General features: G+C 40.5%; 2 protein-coding genes across 2 annotated transcripts in view; one reads left to right on the forward strand and one right to left on the reverse strand.

Annotated features, from left to right (window-relative positions):
* Nucleotides 1–20,074, reverse strand: part of YY1AP1 (YY1 associated protein 1) — a 34,099-nt gene extending 14,025 nt beyond the window's left edge. The window contains 4 exon segments of the mRNA XM_069543982.1: nt 1,477–1,580; nt 2,143–2,183; nt 16,246–16,767; nt 19,913–20,074. Of these exon segments, the coding sequence (XP_069400083.1) occupies nt 1,477–1,580; nt 2,143–2,183; nt 16,246–16,741 (641 nt within the window). The 5' untranslated portion in view covers nt 16,742–16,767; nt 19,913–20,074.
* Nucleotides 17,539–18,842, forward strand: LOC138415579 (developmental pluripotency-associated protein 3). Its single transcript, XM_069544120.1, has one exon. It carries the CDS (start codon nt 18,351–18,353, stop codon nt 18,840–18,842), a length of 492 nt encoding a protein of 163 aa, XP_069400221.1. The 5' UTR covers nt 17,539–18,350.
* Nucleotides 20,075–20,287: the final 213 nt, after the last annotated feature.

Here is a 20,287-nt window from a genome sequence, read left to right on the forward strand (position 1 = left end):
CCTGAAATTATCTCAACATTGTTAATCGGCTGTACCCCAATACAAAATGTTTTTGGTGTTAAAAAAAAAATCAATAAAAATAAAACTGGAAAAAGAAAAAAAAAAGAACTCTAAGAGACCTTGAAAATGTTCTCAAAAAAAGAAAAACGGTAAATATGTGAGGTGACAGAAGTATTCATTAACTTCATGGGTGAAATCCTTTTGTAATACATAATGTATATCAAATCATCATGCTGGGCACTTTCAACATTTTAGAACCTTTTCTATCAATTAAAACTCAACAAAGTCGGGGGGAAAAAAGGAACTCTTGAGATTTCTGTTGTGGTTATATTATGGTATTTATTATAATGGAATATGACTGAATAGTCATTGGAAGGACTGATGCTGAAGCTGAAATTCCAATACTCTGGCCACCTGATGCGAGAAACTGACTCGTTGGAAAAGACCCTGATGCTGGGAAAGACTGAAGGCAGGAGGAGAAGAGGACAACAGAGGATGAGATGGTTGGATGGCAGCACTGACTTGATGGACGTGAGTCTGAGCAAGCTTCGGGAGCTGGTGAAGGACAGAGAATGCTGGCATGTTGCAGTCCATGGGGTCGCAAAGAGTCAGACATGACTGAGCGACTGAACTGACTGAACTGATGACTGCTACTCCCGACTTTTAGGCATTGGTTAGTATACCTAGCCTTTTTCGCTAAATTGCATGTTACCTGAAGGTCTAGCTTTCAGGTGAATCCAAAGCTCTCTAGTTAGGTAATGCTGTTAAGGTAAAGCGCAGGACTAATTAAAAGCTATAAGTCCTTGGGTTTTGCTTTGTTCCACCCAAAGCACAAACCATACCCTGACATCTAGCCGGTACCTAATGATAGTATGCTGCTACTCAGAATGGATAACAACAAAGTATGGATGAACTCTGCAAATTCAACACAAATATAGGGGGGGAAATTAAAGCTTCTACTTTCTGGATGGGACAACAGAAGTGCTAATTCATGTGAAAAGGGCAGTACACACTTTTGAGACTCCAGGGCATTACCGCAGGTGCTTCATGGTTTGCTCAATTAATGCCCTGGAGACTAATGAAGGTTCATTAACTTTTACTAGACTATCATTCTGTTAATGAAAAGCAGAAGAACAAAAAGGACATACTGGATATTACACTTTGGAGTAGTTTGTATGGCTGGCCACACAGAGTCCTACACACCTCTCCAGCACCACTCCCCTGGAGAAGCTGCTATGGATGCCAGCTACTGCTTTTTCTCCCTTCCCAAACAGATACAGCTTGGTCTAGAGCTGCACTGCCCCATAAGAAGGAGAATTATTCACTTCACACCCAACACCCCCATGGGGCTCAGCATCCTTATAACAGTAACAACAGGTAGTCAGGGATGAGAAACTGTTAACCAAAACTTCTCAAAACCCTCTCAGACATACACTTTTCCTCTACTCTAGGTCTCAAAGTCTTTGGTTAGCCTACCATAAGGCTCGAGAAGTGTTAAAGTTAGGCCGAGGCTCAGCCACACGTTCCTCCTGTTCTGGGCCGTCATCTTCCATGCTGGAGAATCCCATCTCATCTTGAAACTGAGGGCAAAGGAAAAGAAGGATTTTCTTGGGGAATTGGCATGTAAAAGTCACCCCAACAGTGACAGGGGAAAATGAAGACTAGTTTACAGGACTTTAATAATGCTGTCACACAGAAAGAGCTTGCATTGGATCCTTTCTCACTTCTGGGCTCAACCAGTCCAGCACATGGCATAATTTTCATGCCAGAAAAAAACTTTCTCACTTGGCCAACTTGTAATGGTAAAGACAGAGCATGGATAACTCAAAATGATCAGATTATCTTTTAAGAGAGGAATTTATGAAAAAAGAAACTATAATTAGATTGCAGTCTTTAAGGATGTACCATGTGACAGTTGAAAAGATTATGTAAAAGCTCATAAGGAAAACTTTACTAAGATATGGATATTCAAAGTTTATTAGTTACCAAAATTCTCCTGTCACTATATTCTCTCCTGGGTGGACTGCAAGGAGAAGGCTTGGTCAGACCACAGTTCTGGAGAGGTCCTGAGACCAAAGGATAGAGCTTGCTGGAGAATCCACCTTTAGTGTCCAAAGTTCTCACTCAAAGATCACTACTCACAGTTTCAAATGATTCTTCCATCAGTTCATTCATGTCCTTTTCTGCAAAAAAGCCAAATAGTGTGTTGTTGGCACACACTTATTTCATTTTGCAATAGAGGGAATTCCAGGAAAACAAAGAAAGTTATTTTTAGCAAGGCTTTTGACAAAATCCTCAAATGTATGAATATCCATCATTCACTCATTCATTTAAAAACATTTATTGAACAACAACTATATGCTTTAATCCCTGTTCTAGATGCTCAGATATATGACAGAAACTCTCATGAATGAAGCTTAAATTCTAGTGGGAAAACAAACAAAAACATAAGCTAGGCATTTTTTTTTAATTTATTTATTATCTGTGGTCACCCCGGTCTTTGTCGCTGTGTGCGGACTTCCTCTAGCTGTGGAGAACAGAGGGTACTCTCTAGTTTGTGGTGGCATGGGCATCTCATTGCAGGGGCTTCCCCTGTTGCAGAGCATCAGGCTTGAGGGAACTGGCTCAGCAGCTGAGGCACATGAGCTTAGTTGCCCCAATGCATGTGGAATCTTCCCGCACCAGGGACTGAGCCCATGTCCCCTGTATTGGTAAGTGGATTCTTGACCACTGGACCACCAGGGAAGTCCTCGATGATTTTATGAGATAAATTCACAGTCTGCTGGCCTATCCTACTGAATGGAGTCAAGAGAGAAGTCTCCAGTAATGTGTCAAAGAACTCTACCTTTGGACCAGCAATGCCATTAACAACTGAAAACAGACAGAAAACACACTTTTCAAATCTGTAAATGATACAAACCTGGAAGGGATCACCAAACCAACCAATGACAGATTCGAAATTCTAGGTTTTCTCAAATTAATTGGATGAAATGGAATAGGGATGAACAAGTCATACATTTAGGATTTTCAAAAATCAGTTTCTTAAGTGCACAAAAAGGTAACACAGCTTAAAACCAATTAATCTGAAAAAGGTCTCAATTTTTTTGGTTGGCCTTCAGATCAATTCTAGAGGACTGTGATCATTTCTATAAAAGCCCTACTTAAGAGGGCATTAAAAAGCTAAAATCCAAACGTTTATGAGGATGTGAATCAACTGGAACTCTAAAAAGAATATAAAAGATCTTTGGGAAAAGGGCTGGCAATTTCTCAGAATATACAGCTACTATATGACCAATGATTCCTCCCCTAAAGAGCTGACCAAAGGAAATAAAATATTTGTTTACAACTCTAACAAGAGAAAACATACACAATGGAATATTACTCAGCCATAAAAGAAACACATTTGAGTCAGTTCTAATGAGGTGGATGAACCTAGAGCCTATTATACAGATTGAAGTAAGTCAGAAAGAGAAAGATAAATATCATATACTAATGCATATATATAGAATCTAGAAAGATGGTAATGATGAATTTATTTGCAAGGGAGCAATGGAGAAACAGACATAGAGAACAGACTTATAGACATGGAGAGAGGGAAGGAGAGAGTGAGACGTATGGAGAGAGTAAAATGGAAACTTACATTACCAGAATAAAATTGATAACCAAAGGGAATTTGCTGTATGTCTCAGGGAACTTAAACAGGGGCTCTCTATCAACCTAGAGGGGTCGGATGGGGAGGCAGATGGGAGGGAGGTTCAAGAGGGAGGGGACAAATATACACCTATGGCTGATTCATGTTGAGGTCAGACAGAAAACAACAAGGTTCCCTAAAGCAATTATCCTTTAAACAAGAGAGTTCAGAGCTATCTTTGTTCAAGACAGCCAGAAATTAGAAAGAATCAGGGGTCCATCAACAACTAGGGATTGATGAAAAATAAAGTGGTATATTTCTACACTGGAATTCAACTCAGCAATAAAAAGGAAGAAATTAAATAATACAAGCAATACACATGAATCTCAGAAACATGCTAAGTGAAAGAAGCCTTACACAACACAACACATACTACATGATTCCATTTACAGGAAGTTTTAAAACAGGCAAACACCTAATCTGTGATTTAAAAAAAAAAAAAAGAACAATGGTTGCACCTGGGAGAATGGTCAGGGTACTGATCTCGAGGGGCCAGTAGGTACTTTGGGGGTGATAAACATCTATCTTGTTAGGGCTTTCACTCATCAAACCTCACTGAATAGTACACTTAAGATTTCTATGCAATAATGTGTATGTGAGTGACGTGAAGTCACTCAGTTGTGTCCGACTCTTTGCGACCCCATGGACTGTAGCCAACCAGGCTCCTCTGTCCATGGGATTTTCCAGGCAATAGTACTGGAGTGGATTGCCATTTCCTTCTCCAGGGGATCTTCCTGACCCAGGGATCAAACCCAGGTCTCCCGCACTGTAGACAGACGCTTTACCGTCTGAGCCACCAGGGAAGTCAGTAATTTATATAATAATGTATATAAACATACCTAAAAAAGAAAACTGTAAACAAATATTCAGTTCTAATTCATGATGCATGTGGGCTAAGTCGCTTCAGTCGTGTCTGATTCTTTGCGAACCGACAGATTGCGGCCCGCCAGGTTTCTCTTTCCATGGGATTCTCCAGGCAAGAATAATGGAATGGACTGCCATTTCCTTCTCCAGGGGATCTTCCCGACCAAAGGATTGAACCTGTGGTACCCTATCTCTCTTGCATGGGCGGGTGGGTTCTTTACCACAAGCACCACCTGGGAAGCCCCTAATTCATGATATGCATGATGAAATGTCTGCTGCTGCTGCTGCGTCTCTTCAGTTGTGGCCGACTCTGCGTGACCCCACAGACGGCAGCCCACCACGCTCCCCCGTCCCTGGGATTCTCCAGGCAAGAACACTGGAGTGGGTTGCCATTTCCTTCTCCAATGCAGGAAAGTGAAAATGAAGTCAGTGACCCCATGGACTGCAGCCTACCAGGCTCCTCCGTCCATGGGATTTTCCAGGCAGGAGTACTGGAGTGGGGTGCCACTGCCTTCTCCCTGATGAAATGTTTAGATATCTACAACTCACTATGAAATGCTTAAAAAAAAAAAAAGATTTGGAGACGGATAGAGAAATAAGTGAAGCGCTGCATAATTAATATATGAAAAGTTAACTATAGAAAGTAGGTGGTGAGAATATGGGTGTCCACTGTACAATTCTTTCAACTTTTCCATATGTTTGAAGTTTCATAATAAAATGTAATAAGGGAGAAATTTTCTTAAAAACAAAGGCTAGAATCCAGAAGAAGATTAACTTGAGGGGTGAAGTGTGGAAAGGCTGAAATGTAGAGAGCTGAAGAAACTTGGTATGTTTAGCGCTGTAAAGAAAAAAATGTAGGAAAAGAAACATACTGTGCACATTTAGGGGTAAATTATATTCTTAGCAACAATGGACAAAAGAGAAACATAAAAGATAGATTCAGGTTCCATAAGGAAAACGCTAACTGAGGAGGTGTTTGAGAGTAGGACACGCTATCTGCAGAATTGATGAACTCCCTGTCACCCCAGTTCCCCAAACAGATTGAAAGGCTACATCAGAGAGGCCATGAAAATGCTTAAGTGGGAAGAAAACATATGTAACCACAGGAAGCTTTCCAAACTCTGTGACTGCATACTGTAGTAAAAAGTGATCTCTTGCAGTTCTTGAGTATTCTCCATCAAGTTTAGCACAATGCCACAGACCTTGAATAATAACCATGGGACCCACACGAAGTGCCACTAGTGATGCTGGAAGTGCTCCTAAGAAGCACAGTCAGGACATTACAAGAGAACACTGAATTGCCTGATAGGTACCAGAGACTGTAGTCTGCAGCTGTGATTTCCTACCATTTCAAGATAAACGAAGCCAGTTTAAGGACCTTTGTAAGAAAGAAAAGGAAATTCATGAAGCCATAGCTGAAGCTACACAAGCAGGTGCAAAAACCTAGGGCTTTTTGCAAAATACTTTTTTATCTCATGTTGAGAATGCAACTTTTATGTGGGTGGAGGATTGCTATAAGAAAGACATACCTATCTGACACGATTTGAGAAACAGCAAAGTCATTATACAATTTAAAGCAAAAGGAAGGTGAAGGACATAAGGCTAGAGAATTTAATGCCAACAAAGGATGGTTTGATAATTTTAGAAAGAGGTTTGGCTTAAAAACTGTGAAGATAACAGGAGAAGCAGCCTCTGCTAATGCAGAGGCAGCAGGCGAGTTCCCAGATGGCATTAAGAAAATCATTGAGAAGGAGTATCTGCCTGATTGGTTTTTAGTGCAGACAAAAATGCCCTAATCTGGAGGGGGGGGGGGGGAAGCCACAAAAGACATTAATTAGTAAGAAAGAGAAGCAAGCACCAGGATTTAAGGCAGGAAGGGAGAGACTAAGTCTACTGTTCTGTGAAAATGCAGTCAGGTTTATGACCAGGACTGCCCTTCTCTATTAAGCTGCTCACCCCAGAGCCTTGAAGGGAAAAGATAAAACAGGAGCTACCAGTCTTTGGATATTAAAAAAAAAAAAAAGAGGCCCTTTCTCTGGATTGGTTCCATCAATGCTTTGTCCCTGAAGTCAGGAAATACCTTGTTTTTTAAGCTTCTTTTCATATCGGACAGTGCCCCTGGCAACCCAGAACCCCATGAATTCAACACTGAAGGCATCTAAGTGGTCTGTGAAGTCACTCAGTTGTGGCCAACTCTTTGCGACCCCATGGACTATACAGGCCAGAATACGGGAGTGGGTAGCCTTTCCCTTCTCCAGGGGATCTTCCCAACCCAGGGATCAAACCCAGGTCCCACACATTGTGGGCAGATTCTTTACCAGCTGAGCCACAGGTCTACTTGCCTCCAAAGCTGTCTCCAATTCAGCCTTTAGATCAGGGGTCATAAGGACCTTAAAGGCGCACTACACAGGATATTCTCACCAATATATAAGTGCCCCTATGGAGAGAACATCATGTAAGTCTGGAGGAAGGATTACACTATTGAAGATGCCAAGATCCCCGTTAGGGAAAAAGCCAAGAAAGCCATCAAACCTGCAACAATAAATCCCCACTGGAGAAAACCGTGTTCAGAAGTCATGCATGAATTCACAGGATTTACAACAGAGCCAATCAAGGAAATCAGGAAAGAGATTGTGAATATGGCCTCAAAAAGATGGGGGTGAAGAGATTCAAGTTTTGGATCTTAGAGAAATTCAAGAGCTAACAGACCCCACACCAGAGGAATTAACAGAAGATGACTTGATGGAGATGAGTGCTTCCAGACCAGTGCCAATGAGCACTGATATAACACAATCTGGCAGAAGAGTTCTGATTATTCAAGACTGCTTTTGATTTCTTTCACATGGCGCCTTCATGATATAGACTCTGAAACCAAAGCACATGGTGGGAGACGGATTGGTACCATACAGAAACATTTTTAAAGAAATGAAAAAGCAAAAAAGTCAGACAAAAATTACAATGTATTTCCACAATGTCACACCCTCTGCTTCCTCATCTGCCTCCACCACCTCTTCTGTCTCACCACCCCTAACAGCAAGACCAACCTCCCTTCTTTCTCCTCTTCCGCCTCAGCTGACACAACGTGAAGACAAGGAGGATAAAGGCCTTTTTCATGATCCACTTCTACTTAATGAACAGTAAATAGTCACCATGCCAACAGTTAATAAACTTATCTGTTGTGTATATATGCATGTCTTTATGTGAAAATCTAATAACTGTATGGCAAGAACTGTGTGAGATGTTTCTGTGTCATCATCATTATCATTGCCTAAGTATTAGAACATCATGTGCAAGACTTATACTGAAATGAATAGCATACGCTTACAGAAAGTGATATTTAATATAAAATTAACTGACTTATAACTTTGCTTTCAAAGAGTTACATTACCGTACAGTATGCCTCTCTCTTGTAATCAGAGAAACCTTGTATCAGCCTCTCATATTTTTTAAAATGTAACGATGTTTACAATCCTGTACATGAATATTGACTAAATGTTACTTTACTTTTGTTCAGTCTTTAAGTCATGTCTGACTGTTTGCAACACCACAGACTGCAGCACGCCAGGTTTCCCTGTCCTCTGTTATCTCCCAGAGTTTGCTAAAACTCATGTCCACTGAGTGGTGATGCTATCTAACTATGCCATCCTCTGCTGTCCCTTTCTTCTTTTGCCTTCAGTTTTTCCCAGCATCAGGGTCTTTTCCAAAGAGTTGGCTCTTTGCATCAAGAGGCCAAAGTATTGAAGCTTCAGCTTCAGCAACAGATGTTCCAATGAATATTCAGGGTCAATTTCCTTTAAGATTACCTGGGTTGATCTCCTTGCCATCCAAGAGACTCTCAAAGTCTTCTTTAGCACCACAGTTCGAAAGCATCAATTCTTCAATGCCCACTCTTCTTTATGGTCCAACTCTCACAAACATACATGACTACTGAAAACACCATAGCTTTAACTATACGAACCTTTGTTGACAAAGCAATGTCTCTGCTTTTCAATATGCTGTCCAGGTTTGTCATAGCTTTCCTTTCAAGGAGCAAACATCTTTTAATTTCATAGCTATAGTCACCATCCGCAGTGATTTTGGAGCCCAAGAAAATAAAATCTATCACTGCTTCCACTTTTCCCCCTTCTGTTTGCCATGAAGTGATGGGACCTGATGCCATGATCTTAGTTTTTTTAAGGACTATAATATTGTAAGCCATAAAATTTCTGTAACAATTCATTCATCTACAGGCCAGGGTACCATGAAGCAATCCTATCAATTACACTAGGCTACTATCAAGCCATCAGAGCATTGTTTCTTCATTATCAATGCATGAATCCTTATACCAGTAAATAAATATGAATTTCTTTATCACATCACCTTTTCATTTTTCATGTCCAGTTGACACGTATGCCTACACTGTTCTGTATCATATAAGACAATACTAACACAATGACAAATGATTTATCCTATAAACAGACAACACAAACCTAAAGTATCAACAAATACAGTATTATAAATGTATTTTGTCTTCCTTATGATTTTCTTAATAACATTTTCTTTTCTCTAATTTACTTTATAGCAAGAATCCTCCAGCCTTTTCTTTCTATACTTTTTGTTTGATTCTTGGTACTTGCCTTTCAATGCTTCCTCTAACCTTAACTGTCATAACATACCAAAATAAACGGAAGACCTTCATAAAGAAAAAGGCACTCTAATCTCAAAAATGACATGAAAGATGAACTAAAGCAACAAAACAAAACATAAGTGCTACAGGACTGTGCTCACATAATGCTCTTTGGACAAAGACCTGCATGGTTTAGGTACATAATGAACACTTTGGCACACTGACAAAGCTTTCTCCATAACCTTGTCACCAGCCGACGTTTACCCTCGCCACGTGGTGTTCACTCTCCCAGGACAGGGGATACAAATCAACAGTTCCTGAGACATCTTATCCATTATCGGCAAACCAGCAACAGAATAATTTTTTAAAACATGACTCAAGCCAAGTTATCTGTTCCCCATGCCTCCAATCTTGCTCTCTTTACCCACCAAATCAATAAATTAAACTGGCATTAAATCAAAGTGATATTTCTAGAATCCAAGTCAGTTCCTACTGATTTCCTGCTTAAAACTCAATGAGCTCTCCTTTTTGACAGATCAAAAATCAAATCTAAGGTTCTCCAAGACCTGAACACTGCTTAACTTTTCTATCATCACTCACTCAGACAACTGAATCAAACGACTTACTATTTTTGAAACAAATGTATTGTTGTTTCATAATTTCATGGTCTGCAGACATTCTTCTATTTGCAATATCCTTCTCTGGCCCCATTCGCCAAAAATTTCTTATTGCTCCTTCTAAACTAAGATGAAACATCTCATTTTGTGAATCATCCCCTAAGCCATAGTATACATAGGACACTATTTACCCTTTTCTAGGCCGCCAGGGTACCTTATACACAAGCTATTATTACAGCACTTATCACTTTGTACTGTAGCTGTTCCTGTCTGTATCCCCCTACTAAGCTGACACTCTACAGGCAGAGGCCATGTCTTACTCATTTCAGTACAATCGCTGCCAAATACTGGACTCAATTCGTGACTGTGGGATGTATAAATGAGTAACTGAAAGGATTCCTGAATATATATGTAAATTTAAAGAATTATAGAAATAAATGGTAGAGGAAACTTAAAGGTCTTAATCTAAGTGGGCTACAAGCTTCACCCTCAAAAATCTGCAAAGTAAACAAAAAGCAGATGTGGAAAAGTCAAGAGCATGACTCATAAAAAACACAGACTCACTGGTGATTCTTACTGCCTGGTCAGTGAGAAATCCTTTGCATCTGGTTCATCAAGTTCTTCTAGGAAATTATACTCTGGATTGTCATCATTTGCTTCCTCTAGGAAAAGAAAATGTTTCAGACACTTTTTCCCAACCATGAACTCATACCTCTAAAGAATATTTAAGATGTTCAGCACCATAAGAATCTATTCCAATACAACACACTTATTCTGAAGATTCTATTTTTTATTTATTTTTTGACCATGCCACGAAGCTTGCAATATCTTAGTTCCCTGACCAGGAATTGAACCCAGGCCCACAGCAGTGAAAGCAAAGATTTCTAACCAGTGGAACCCCAGGGAACTCCCTATTCTGCAGTTTTTACACAACTAGTCTTTCTTTTTATCCCTCAGTGCCAGTGTACAAATCATCTCCCATAGCTGATTCATCTCACCTATTCTCCTTGCTAACCTAAGTTCCTTCCTTCCTTCGAACAAGTCCCTCTCAACATGAAGCCTACACAACCCACTGGACCAATCTCATCCATTGAGGGCAGAAACTAAAAGGAAGAAGGAACACAACACTAGACCCTGGGAAAAGGAGACCTCACATACAGTAACTTACTGAAAAATGAAAAGATAGAGAAATATTGTGCAAATGAAGGAACAAAGTAAAAAATCACAAGACCAAATAAATGAAGAGGAAATAGCCAAACTACCTGAAAAAGAATTCAGAGAGATGATAGTAAAGATGATCCAAAATCTCGAAAACAGAATGGAAAAAATGACAGAATCAATGAACACATTTAACAAGGACCTAGAAGAAATAAAAAATAAACAGGGATAGACAATACAATTACTGAAATTAAAAATACTCTAGAAAAAAATCAATACTCAAATAATTAAGGTAGAAAACAGATAAGTGAGCTAGAAGATAGAATGGCAGAAATAACTGCTGAAAAGCAGAATAAAAGAAAAAGAATGAAAAAAATTGAGGATAGTCTCAAAGACCTCTGGAACAATACTAAACACATTTGAATTATAGGGGTCTCAGAAGAGGAGAAAAAGGGTCTGAGAAATTTTTTGAAGAGATTATAGTTGAAAACTTCCCTAACATGGCAAAAGAAATAATCAAATCCAAGAAGCACAGAGAATCTCATTCACGGTAAACCCAAGGAGAAAGGCGCCAAGACACATACTAATCAAACTAACAAAAAATAAAAACAAAGAAAAAATATTAAAAGCAGCAAGTGAAAAGCAATAACTAAACTGGAGAAGGAGTTCATCAAGGCTATATATTGTCACCCGGCTTATTTAACTCATAGGCAGAGTATATCATGCGAAATGCTTGGCTGGATAGCTCACAAACTGAAATCAAGACTGCCAGGAGAAAGATCAACAACCTCAGACACACAGATAATGCCACTCTAGTGGCAGAAAGCAGAGGAACTAAACAGCCTCTTGGTAAGGGTGAAAGAAGAGAGTGAAAAAGCCTGGCTTAAAACTCAACATTCAAAAAACAAAGATCGTGGCATCCAGTCCCATCACTTCATGGCAAATAGATGGGGAAAATGTGGAAATAGTGACAGATTTTATTTTCATGGGCTCCAAAATCACTGCAGATGGTGACTGCAGCCATGAAATTAAAAGATGCTCCTTGGAAGAAGAGCGATGACAAACCTAGAAAGCATATTAAAAAACAGAGACATTACTTTGCCAACAAAGGTCTGTAAAGTTAAAGCTGTGGGTTTTCCAGCAGTCATGTATGGATGTGAGAGTTGGACCATGAAGGAAGCTGAGATCAAAGAATTGATGGTTTCGAATGGTGGTGCTGGAGAAGACTCTTGAGAGACTCTTGGACAGCAAGGAGATCAAACTAGTCAATCCTGAGGGAAATCAATCCTGAATATTCACTGAAAGAACTGATGCTGAAGCTGAAGCTACATTGCTTTGGCCACATTGGAAAAGACCCTGATGCTGGGTCTGGAGGAAAAGGAGGATGAAATGGTTGGATGGCATCACTGACTCAATGGACATGAGTTTGAGTAACTCCAGGAGATAGTGAAGGTCAGGGAAGCCTGACATGCTGCAGTCTGTGGGGTCACAAAGAGTCAAACACGACTTAGCAACTGAACAACAACATACCAGGGAAACCCCATAAGATTAACAGCCAATCTTTCAGGAGAAACTCTGCAGGCCAGAAGGGAAAGGAAGGCTATATTTGAAGTACAGAATGTGAAAGACCTACAACTAAGATTACCCTACCTGGCAAGGATCTCATTCAATATTGATGGAGAAATCAAAACCTTTGCAGACAAGTAAAAGTTAAAAGAGAATGTAGCACCACCAACCCAGCTTTACAACAAATGTTAAAGGGGCTACTATAGACAGGAAACACAAGAGAAAGAAAATACCTACAAAAACAAATCCAAAACAATTAAGAAAATGTCAATAGGAACATATATATCAATAATTACTTTAAATGTAAATGGATAAAACGTTCCAACCAAAAGACACAGACTCCTGAATGGATACAGGAACAAGACCCATATACATGCTGTCTATCAGAGACACTCTTCAGACCTAGAGACCCATAAAGACTGAGAGGATGGAAAAACACATTCCATAGCAATTCTCATATAAGATAAACTAGACCTTAAAATAAAGAATATTACAAGAGATAAGGAAGAAGTAATTTGCTTGCTGCCAGCCTAACAGCTTCAAATTGGTAACATGAAAATAATTAGCTGAAAATTGTAAAAACCAACTAATTGTAAGCTGAAATCTACCTAAGTTAATCATTTTTAAAAGGTAAAGAAAGGAGAAAAAATGACTCAAGGAGAAATTAGGTTATGTAAATTAATTTTAAAAGAACAATTAAAATTCTGCGAGAATAAATACCAATCCAGAGAAAGGTTTAATCACTAACACCTGTAGCCTAGAAACATAATTTAACAGTGTATATCGATTGTAACACAATGCTGATACTTCAAAATAGCCTAATGTTTTTCTGCTTTTTTCCACACATATTCATAATCAAAAAACCAAAATGTTAAACGAAAGCAAAACAACAAAAAGAATAGGCACTAAATTATAACAACAATTACTCTGGGGCTTCCTTGGTAGCTCAGCTGGTAAAGAATTTGCCTGCTAATGCAGGAGACACCAGTTCAATTCCTGGGTCGGGAAGATCCTCTGGAGAAGGGATAGGCTACCCACACCAGTATTCTTGGGCTTCTCTGATGGCTCAACTGGGAAAGAATCTGCCTGCAATGCGGAAGACCTAGGTTTGATCCCAGGGTTGGGAAGATCCCCTGGAGAAGGGAACAGCTACCCACTCCAGTATTTCTAGCCTGGAGAATTCCATAGACTATCCATGGGGTTGCAGAGAGTCAGAGACGACTGAGCAACTTTCACTTTCACTCTGAGTAGTAAGATTATGAGTGATTTTTTTTTTCTTTCAACTTTTCAATATTTTCCAAAATGCACATATATGAATTTTCAATCTTTCTTCTTTCTTCCTTTCTGCTTTTTACGTGACATTTCTATTTGGTCAAAAAAAGTTACTTGGCGGGGGCAGGTGGTGGTAAAAGGGAGTCAAAATGTACTTCTTTTACTGGTATTATTTGCTTAGTCACTAAGCCAATGTCCAACTCTTTTGCAACCCCATGGATTGTAGCCTACCAGACTCCTCTGTCCATGGAATTTCCCAGGTGAAATACTGGAGTGGGTTGCCATTTCCTTCTCCAGGAGATCTCTCTGACCCAGGGTCCAAATCCGCATCTCCTGCACTGACAGGCAGACTCTTTTCACCACAGAGCCACTGAGATGGTGGCATTACTGGCACATACAGCTAACAGAAGTATTACAAGGTGGGAGAATCAACTTTCAATTATCCAGATTAATGAGGGGCAGTAGTACTACTGATAATACTGTAACAAAAATGTTTCTTTTATCTGCATTTGATATTTTTTATTTTATTTATCTATTCTTGGACATTAACTGACAATTAAACCCCCTTGAGCCCCTACTTAATTTCACATTCCGTCTCTAGCACTTTAATTCTGCATTTTCTTCCATTCCTTCTGGTCTTCATGTCACAAACATACCACAGCCAAGGAGAAAATTTAAGTCACGTGGTTGCAAGACTAGCTATTTCCCTTTCCACTCCACTGTACAAATTATCACTGGGACTTTCATCCTTCCCTTTTTAATTTCATCATTTGATTTCCTTTTCTCAAAATCTCTCCTAAATCTACTCTCAAAGATCAACCTTTAAATGTAATATTTTTCTCAGGTATCAATATATCTCCTTGGTCGCTAAGTTTTAAATAAAGTACCTGCACTTAAAACTCTCCTGCCTCCTTGACTTTCACTATTATTGATACTTCTCAAGTTTTCCCTTCTCTATCATTTTCTACCATGTTCCTTTCCATGAGAAGAACCACAATCAAAACTTTTTTCATTCTACATCTTAACAAACTTCAATCTCAGTTTTCTATTTTTCCTTGATGGCCCCAATGTAACCTCACACTCCCCATATCTAAAATTGAACTCATTTTAACCCCTCAAATACCTCTCCACAAAGGCATGCTTCACCATCCCCCAACCCAGATAAATTAAATGTTATCAGCCTCTGAGTAATATTAGTTCTTTCTTTCTAATGTCTCTAAGACACACCCTTTCTTCTCAATACTTTACAAGGTCTCAAAGGCATAACAGTATGACTCTGTATAGTAATCTGAATTTATCCTTTCTATTTGAAACCCTGTTACCCGCCCATACAAACACAGCACTTTTACATGTTTGTAGAAAATGCTATTCTATTTCCACTCCTTTACCCTAAACCATTGAATTCTATCAATACACCAAGATCCAGTTTCAAAAATCTTAATTACTTGTACCTCACGTCCCTTCAATCACATATTGTCCTAAACTGCACCAAATGAATTAGGTGCTTGTGTCTTCTCTTCCCAACTAGATTATAAGTGTTCTGAGGTCAGAAGTATGCCTTCTGCTTTTTATTTATTAGTGAGCTATAACCTTCAGGAAAAGTTCAAACATTTAAGCATAAAAAACAAAGCCCATCACAATCTAAACACAATCTAACACTCTGACATCATCTTTCACTACCTCTCCTGCCTCTGCTCAGACAGTTCTTCAGCTAAGATACTCCATGCCACCATTCCATCAAATCACAATTCATCCTTCAGGTCCTAAGGGTTATGGCATCTCTGGAGACCCTTGCCAAATGCCATAGGCAGTAGTCTCTCCCTTATAGCTGCTGCCCCTCCTCAAGGCCCACTTCATAAACAGCCACCAAATATTAATAGGCCATACACAGTTCATCCCTACAGAAATGATGAAAAGATAAAATGGAAGGAAAGAGGGCTTCCTTGGTGGTCCAGTGGTTAAGAATCCACTTTGCAATGTAAGGGACACCGGTTCCTGATCCGTTCTCTAGGAAGATCCCTCAAGCCGCGTGGCAACTAAGCCTGTGTGCTACAACTACTGAGGCAGTACCCCCAGAGCCCGCGCTCCACCGTGAGAGAAGCCACTGCAGTGAGAAGCTTGCACAGGACGACGAGAATAGCCCCCACTCTCTGCAACTAGAGAAAGCCCGCGTGCAGCAACAAAGATACACCACAACAGAACAAATACATAAACCTTAAAACAAAAAGGGAAAGAAAAGAATATGGAAGATGATCAAGGAAATGGGAGGGGAGAAGAAAGTTTCTACCCTTTCATAATGTTCAGCGCTGACCCTTACAAAGACCAACGCTCCAATTCCAAACCCAACCAGGCTCCCCTTTCAGAAATGCTGTTTTGTAAAGGCACTGCAGAGAGTGCAATGACAAGCGCAAAGGCGATGACAAGCTGGTACTAACAAGGTAAATGGAAGCCAAAGATCTTCCATGTCTCACCTCCTTCTTCCTTGACCTCTTCACTAGGCTCTTCTGAAAAAGGCTCCTTAGCGATAGGATGATCGCCTCGGTCTCCTTGAGTAGCTGACCCAGGTCTGAGTGTAATTTTCTTCCCTCTCCTTGAGCTATTGGCCTGGAGTTTTCCTTTACCAAGGTGTGTATTCACAGGCTGGGAAGACTCCAAGGAAGGAAGGGTGAGTCCCTGAGAGATGGCCACATCCACAGCTTCCAGAACTGCCACATTTGTGTCCTCAGTGAGCATCCTAGAGCTCAAAGATGGGTCCTCCATACCAAGCTGAATGCCTGCATCCTGTACTTCAAGGTCAGCTGCTCTGCCATGACTTGGACTCCAGGACAGGGACACTGACCCCAGGTCTTTAACTTGGTCAGATTCTGGTTTAACAGCTGACTGCAGGTCTAAGTCATCTTCCTCCTGGTTGCCCTGATGTTGTGGGGACTCTGTCAATGTAGTTCTTCTCTTCTTACAGGGCAACATTTTCCAAGTCCCACTTTTGTTCCATCCTGAAAGGATAAAGGCAAGTTCTTATCACTTTCCTATTAATTAATGGTAATAAATTTCCTCAGATATACTTTTTGGAGAAGGCAATGGCAACCCACTTCAGTACTCTTGCCTGGAAAATCCCATGGACGGAGGAGCCTGGTAGGCTGCAGTCCATGGGGTCACAAAGAGTCAGATACGACTGAGCGACTTCACTTTCACTTTGCACTTTCATGCATTGGAGAAGGAAATGGCAACCCACTCCAGTGTTCTTGCCTGGAGAATCCCAGGGACGGTGGAGCCTGGTGGGCTGCTGTTTATGGGCGCGCACAGAGTCGGACACAACTGAAGCGACTTAGCAGCAGCTGCAGATATACTTTTACTTATTCAAGTTCAAACACGAACACTGTACTTTACACCAAATGCAATCTCCCATTCGGTGGGAAGTAAGAGACCGAATGCCTGAGTTCAGATCCTAACTCTATAACTGATTACTGTGTTATCTTGCCTGAGTTACTTCACCTACCCAAATTTTGGTTTCCTCAACTATAAAAGATAATAATTTTTCTAACCTTATAGAGTTGTTATAAGAATTAAATAGTAAATGATTAGTAAGTGTTAATTATTACTATTACCATCAGGGAGGTAGGATAGCGTGATGTTGAGAGCAAACTGTGGAGTCAGACCATCTGGATTTGTTTCCCAAGTAAGCTTTGTGACCTTGCATAAGTTACTTTACCTGAATTTCATTTCTTCAGCTATAAAATGAAACAAAAATCGCACTTCCATCATTAAATAGTAATTTATTAGATCAATAAATGTTTCCCATTGTTGCTTTTATAAACAGGTATTTCCCTTAACAGAAAGAATCCAAAAGCAAAGTGTGGTTGTTTAAAAAGGTTAGACTATATTAACAAAAATTTTGTATTGAAAACAAGAGAGATTCCTAACTTTTGTGTATACCATGATATTTCTGAACAGTTGACTTCAATTCCAAATATCACACTTTAATGGCAACAACCACCTAAAGTGGAAGTTATCTTCTCATATGTTCTTATAGCATCTATTTGCAAACCTCTTTTTTTGTACATACCACTTTTATGATTGCTTCTTGGCTCTTTCCCACCAGCTATGTGCTTTCTCACAAACTATGTGCTTTTTGAAGGAAAAGATTCTTTCAATGAGTACCTCTAGAATTCCAGGGACAAGGGAGCCTGTTGGGCTGCCATCTATGGGGTCGCACAGAGTCCGACACGACTGAACCGACTTAGCAGCAGTACTCAGAAATATCTGCCCTACTGGAGACAATCATTAAGTGTTCCCTGAATGAATGAATGAATGAGTGTGTGAACTGTTTTGTGCATACTCTATGCAGGTTGGACCAAGAGCATTATATGAAAACTAACTGCATCTTTCTACCCCCAAAAACTTTACTCTCAATAAGATAGGTCCACTCTCACCACCGCGTGTCAGCCTGGGTTTTTTCCCTCTCTTTCTTAGCTCTATAGTTCTTCTAGGCTTCTCTGGAGCAGTTTGAGCCTACAGCATCGCCTTCCACTGGCACCCAGAGATCTAGGAGGCGCTTCGAGCTGTGACTAGACTTCCGATGGATTCATCAGAAGATAACCCAACCTGGACCCTAGACTCTCTGAAAACATCCATCAGTGACGCTTCCCAGGCAATGCAGGTTTCCACTCAACTCTCTGAAATGTTAGCAACAAACCTCAGTAACTTGACTCTCAACCCAAGTATCAAGTTGCCGTATCTACCAGAATACCCATCTCAACTGACTGGGCAGTTACCTAGTGAGAAAACACCCAAAAGGCGGAGAGGAGTAAGAACGCTGTTGAGTGAGCGGAGATACAGGATGCAAAAGTTGATTGAATCTCTCAGACTTCGCTATGCCAAAGGAGTTCCTCGTTCTGACTCTCAAAGAGAACTACAGCAGCAGGAGGACACTGAGATTCGATCAAGAGTGCGAAGATTCCAGTGTACCTGTAGTTATTGCCAGTTTAAGAGAAATCCTTTTGATGATACTTATGAGAATTATTACAACACAACATACAGTAATTATGCCATGGATTCGGATGAGTCATAAACCTTTTTCTTGTACTGTTTTCTTGCTGGTAATTTTTAGGATCATTATGAAGCAGCTTGGGAAAGATTGTACCAATATTTTGATAATGTATGTTGTAAGTTTGTCTTTTTTACTTGCATCTCTTTTCTACCTTAATACAGTTAACTTATGAGGAATCTATATGTAGCTTGGATTTGAAATGATTTGAATACACTACACTAGTTCCACTTGGATCTGACACCATGAAGTACTAGTTAAGTCTCAGGTATTGCCTGTTTCTTAAACCTGAAGTTGAAACTCAATATCAAGAATTTGAAACAAATTAACTTGGGAAGGAATGTGAAGATAACATTGGCTGGCTTGGCCAGACCATTATTAGTGCGTTAAACAGTAATAAAAAATTTTTGATGTGCAAAAAAAAAAAAAAAAAAAAAGATAGGTCCAAGAATAGAACATGCTGCCTTGTGTTAGTGAGTTCTTCATCACTAACAATGTTCAAGTAAGGCCTGAATGCCCATCTACCAAGGCGCTGGATGAAAACCTGGATTAGAGGACGGCAACATAAAAGTGCTTTCTAAGAGTTTGAACTACAAGGTTAGTTTTAAACTGCTTTAATTCAGGACACTGGGAGAGACTTCCCAGCCCAGACCAAATGAACTTCTGTCCCTATCTTGATCATCACAGTTAAATTAACAAGATTCCTCTGATAAGGGAATGGTAAGGGAGAATTAAGGATCGTGGCATTAGTTTAGGCAAGTCATATTTCAGATAAATCCATTGAGGTCCAAAAAGGCGGCGGTTGCGGGGGCGGGGGATGAAAAGAAAGGCAGCTACTATTCACTCAGTAGCCTGCAGGGATCTTCTCAGGCACTTCAAACACAAAAGAGGTTCTAAAGAGGCCCCCTCTTTGGGAACTGCAGTCAAACCAACAGGGTGAATGAATGCAAATAAGGAGGCGGCCCTAGCGCGAACTCCTCCTTGGGAAACATTTCACAAAGGGGTACAAACTGCGCTTTTCACCTCAGCGCCTAGCGCTGACTCAGTCCCCACTCCCAGCTAGACGTCTTCACTCCCCTACCTCCGTCACTCACCCCGCACCAGCCCTCGGACCCGACCGCCTCAGCCTGAACATCCTTCGCCCGGACGTCCGCTCCAAACTGCCTCTTCCCGCCCTACAGGACACAACCCGTACCCTCACCAGCCGGCCCGCTCCCGCGGAAACTCAGCTTCCTTATCACCGGAAGTCAGACAACGGCAGCGACTTACTAACGCATCCCCGGGTCGCGGCGCGCCGCGCCGGGGTGTCAAGGAGCACGCTCCCAGCCCAGGCGCCATTCTATTTTAGGGCACAATGAAGCCAAAGCGCGAGCACTTCCGTTGCTGGCAAAAATATTTAAAGGCACTACCTTGCCTTTAAACAACACTGGGAGTTTAAGGTTCAGTGGTTTAAGTTGACAGTCCTCGCT

Source organism: Ovis canadensis, chromosome 1 (assembly GCF_042477335.2).
Source record: "Ovis canadensis isolate MfBH-ARS-UI-01 breed Bighorn chromosome 1, ARS-UI_OviCan_v2, whole genome shotgun sequence".
In the NCBI taxonomy this organism is placed as follows: Eukaryota; Metazoa; Chordata; class Mammalia; order Artiodactyla; family Bovidae; genus Ovis; species Ovis canadensis.

What these genes read in the sequence shown, in the direction of transcription:
- LOC138415579 (XM_069544120.1), top strand. Translation starts at nt 18,351, where the DNA reads ATGGATTCATCAGAAGATAACCCAACCTGGACCCTAGACTCTCTGAAA.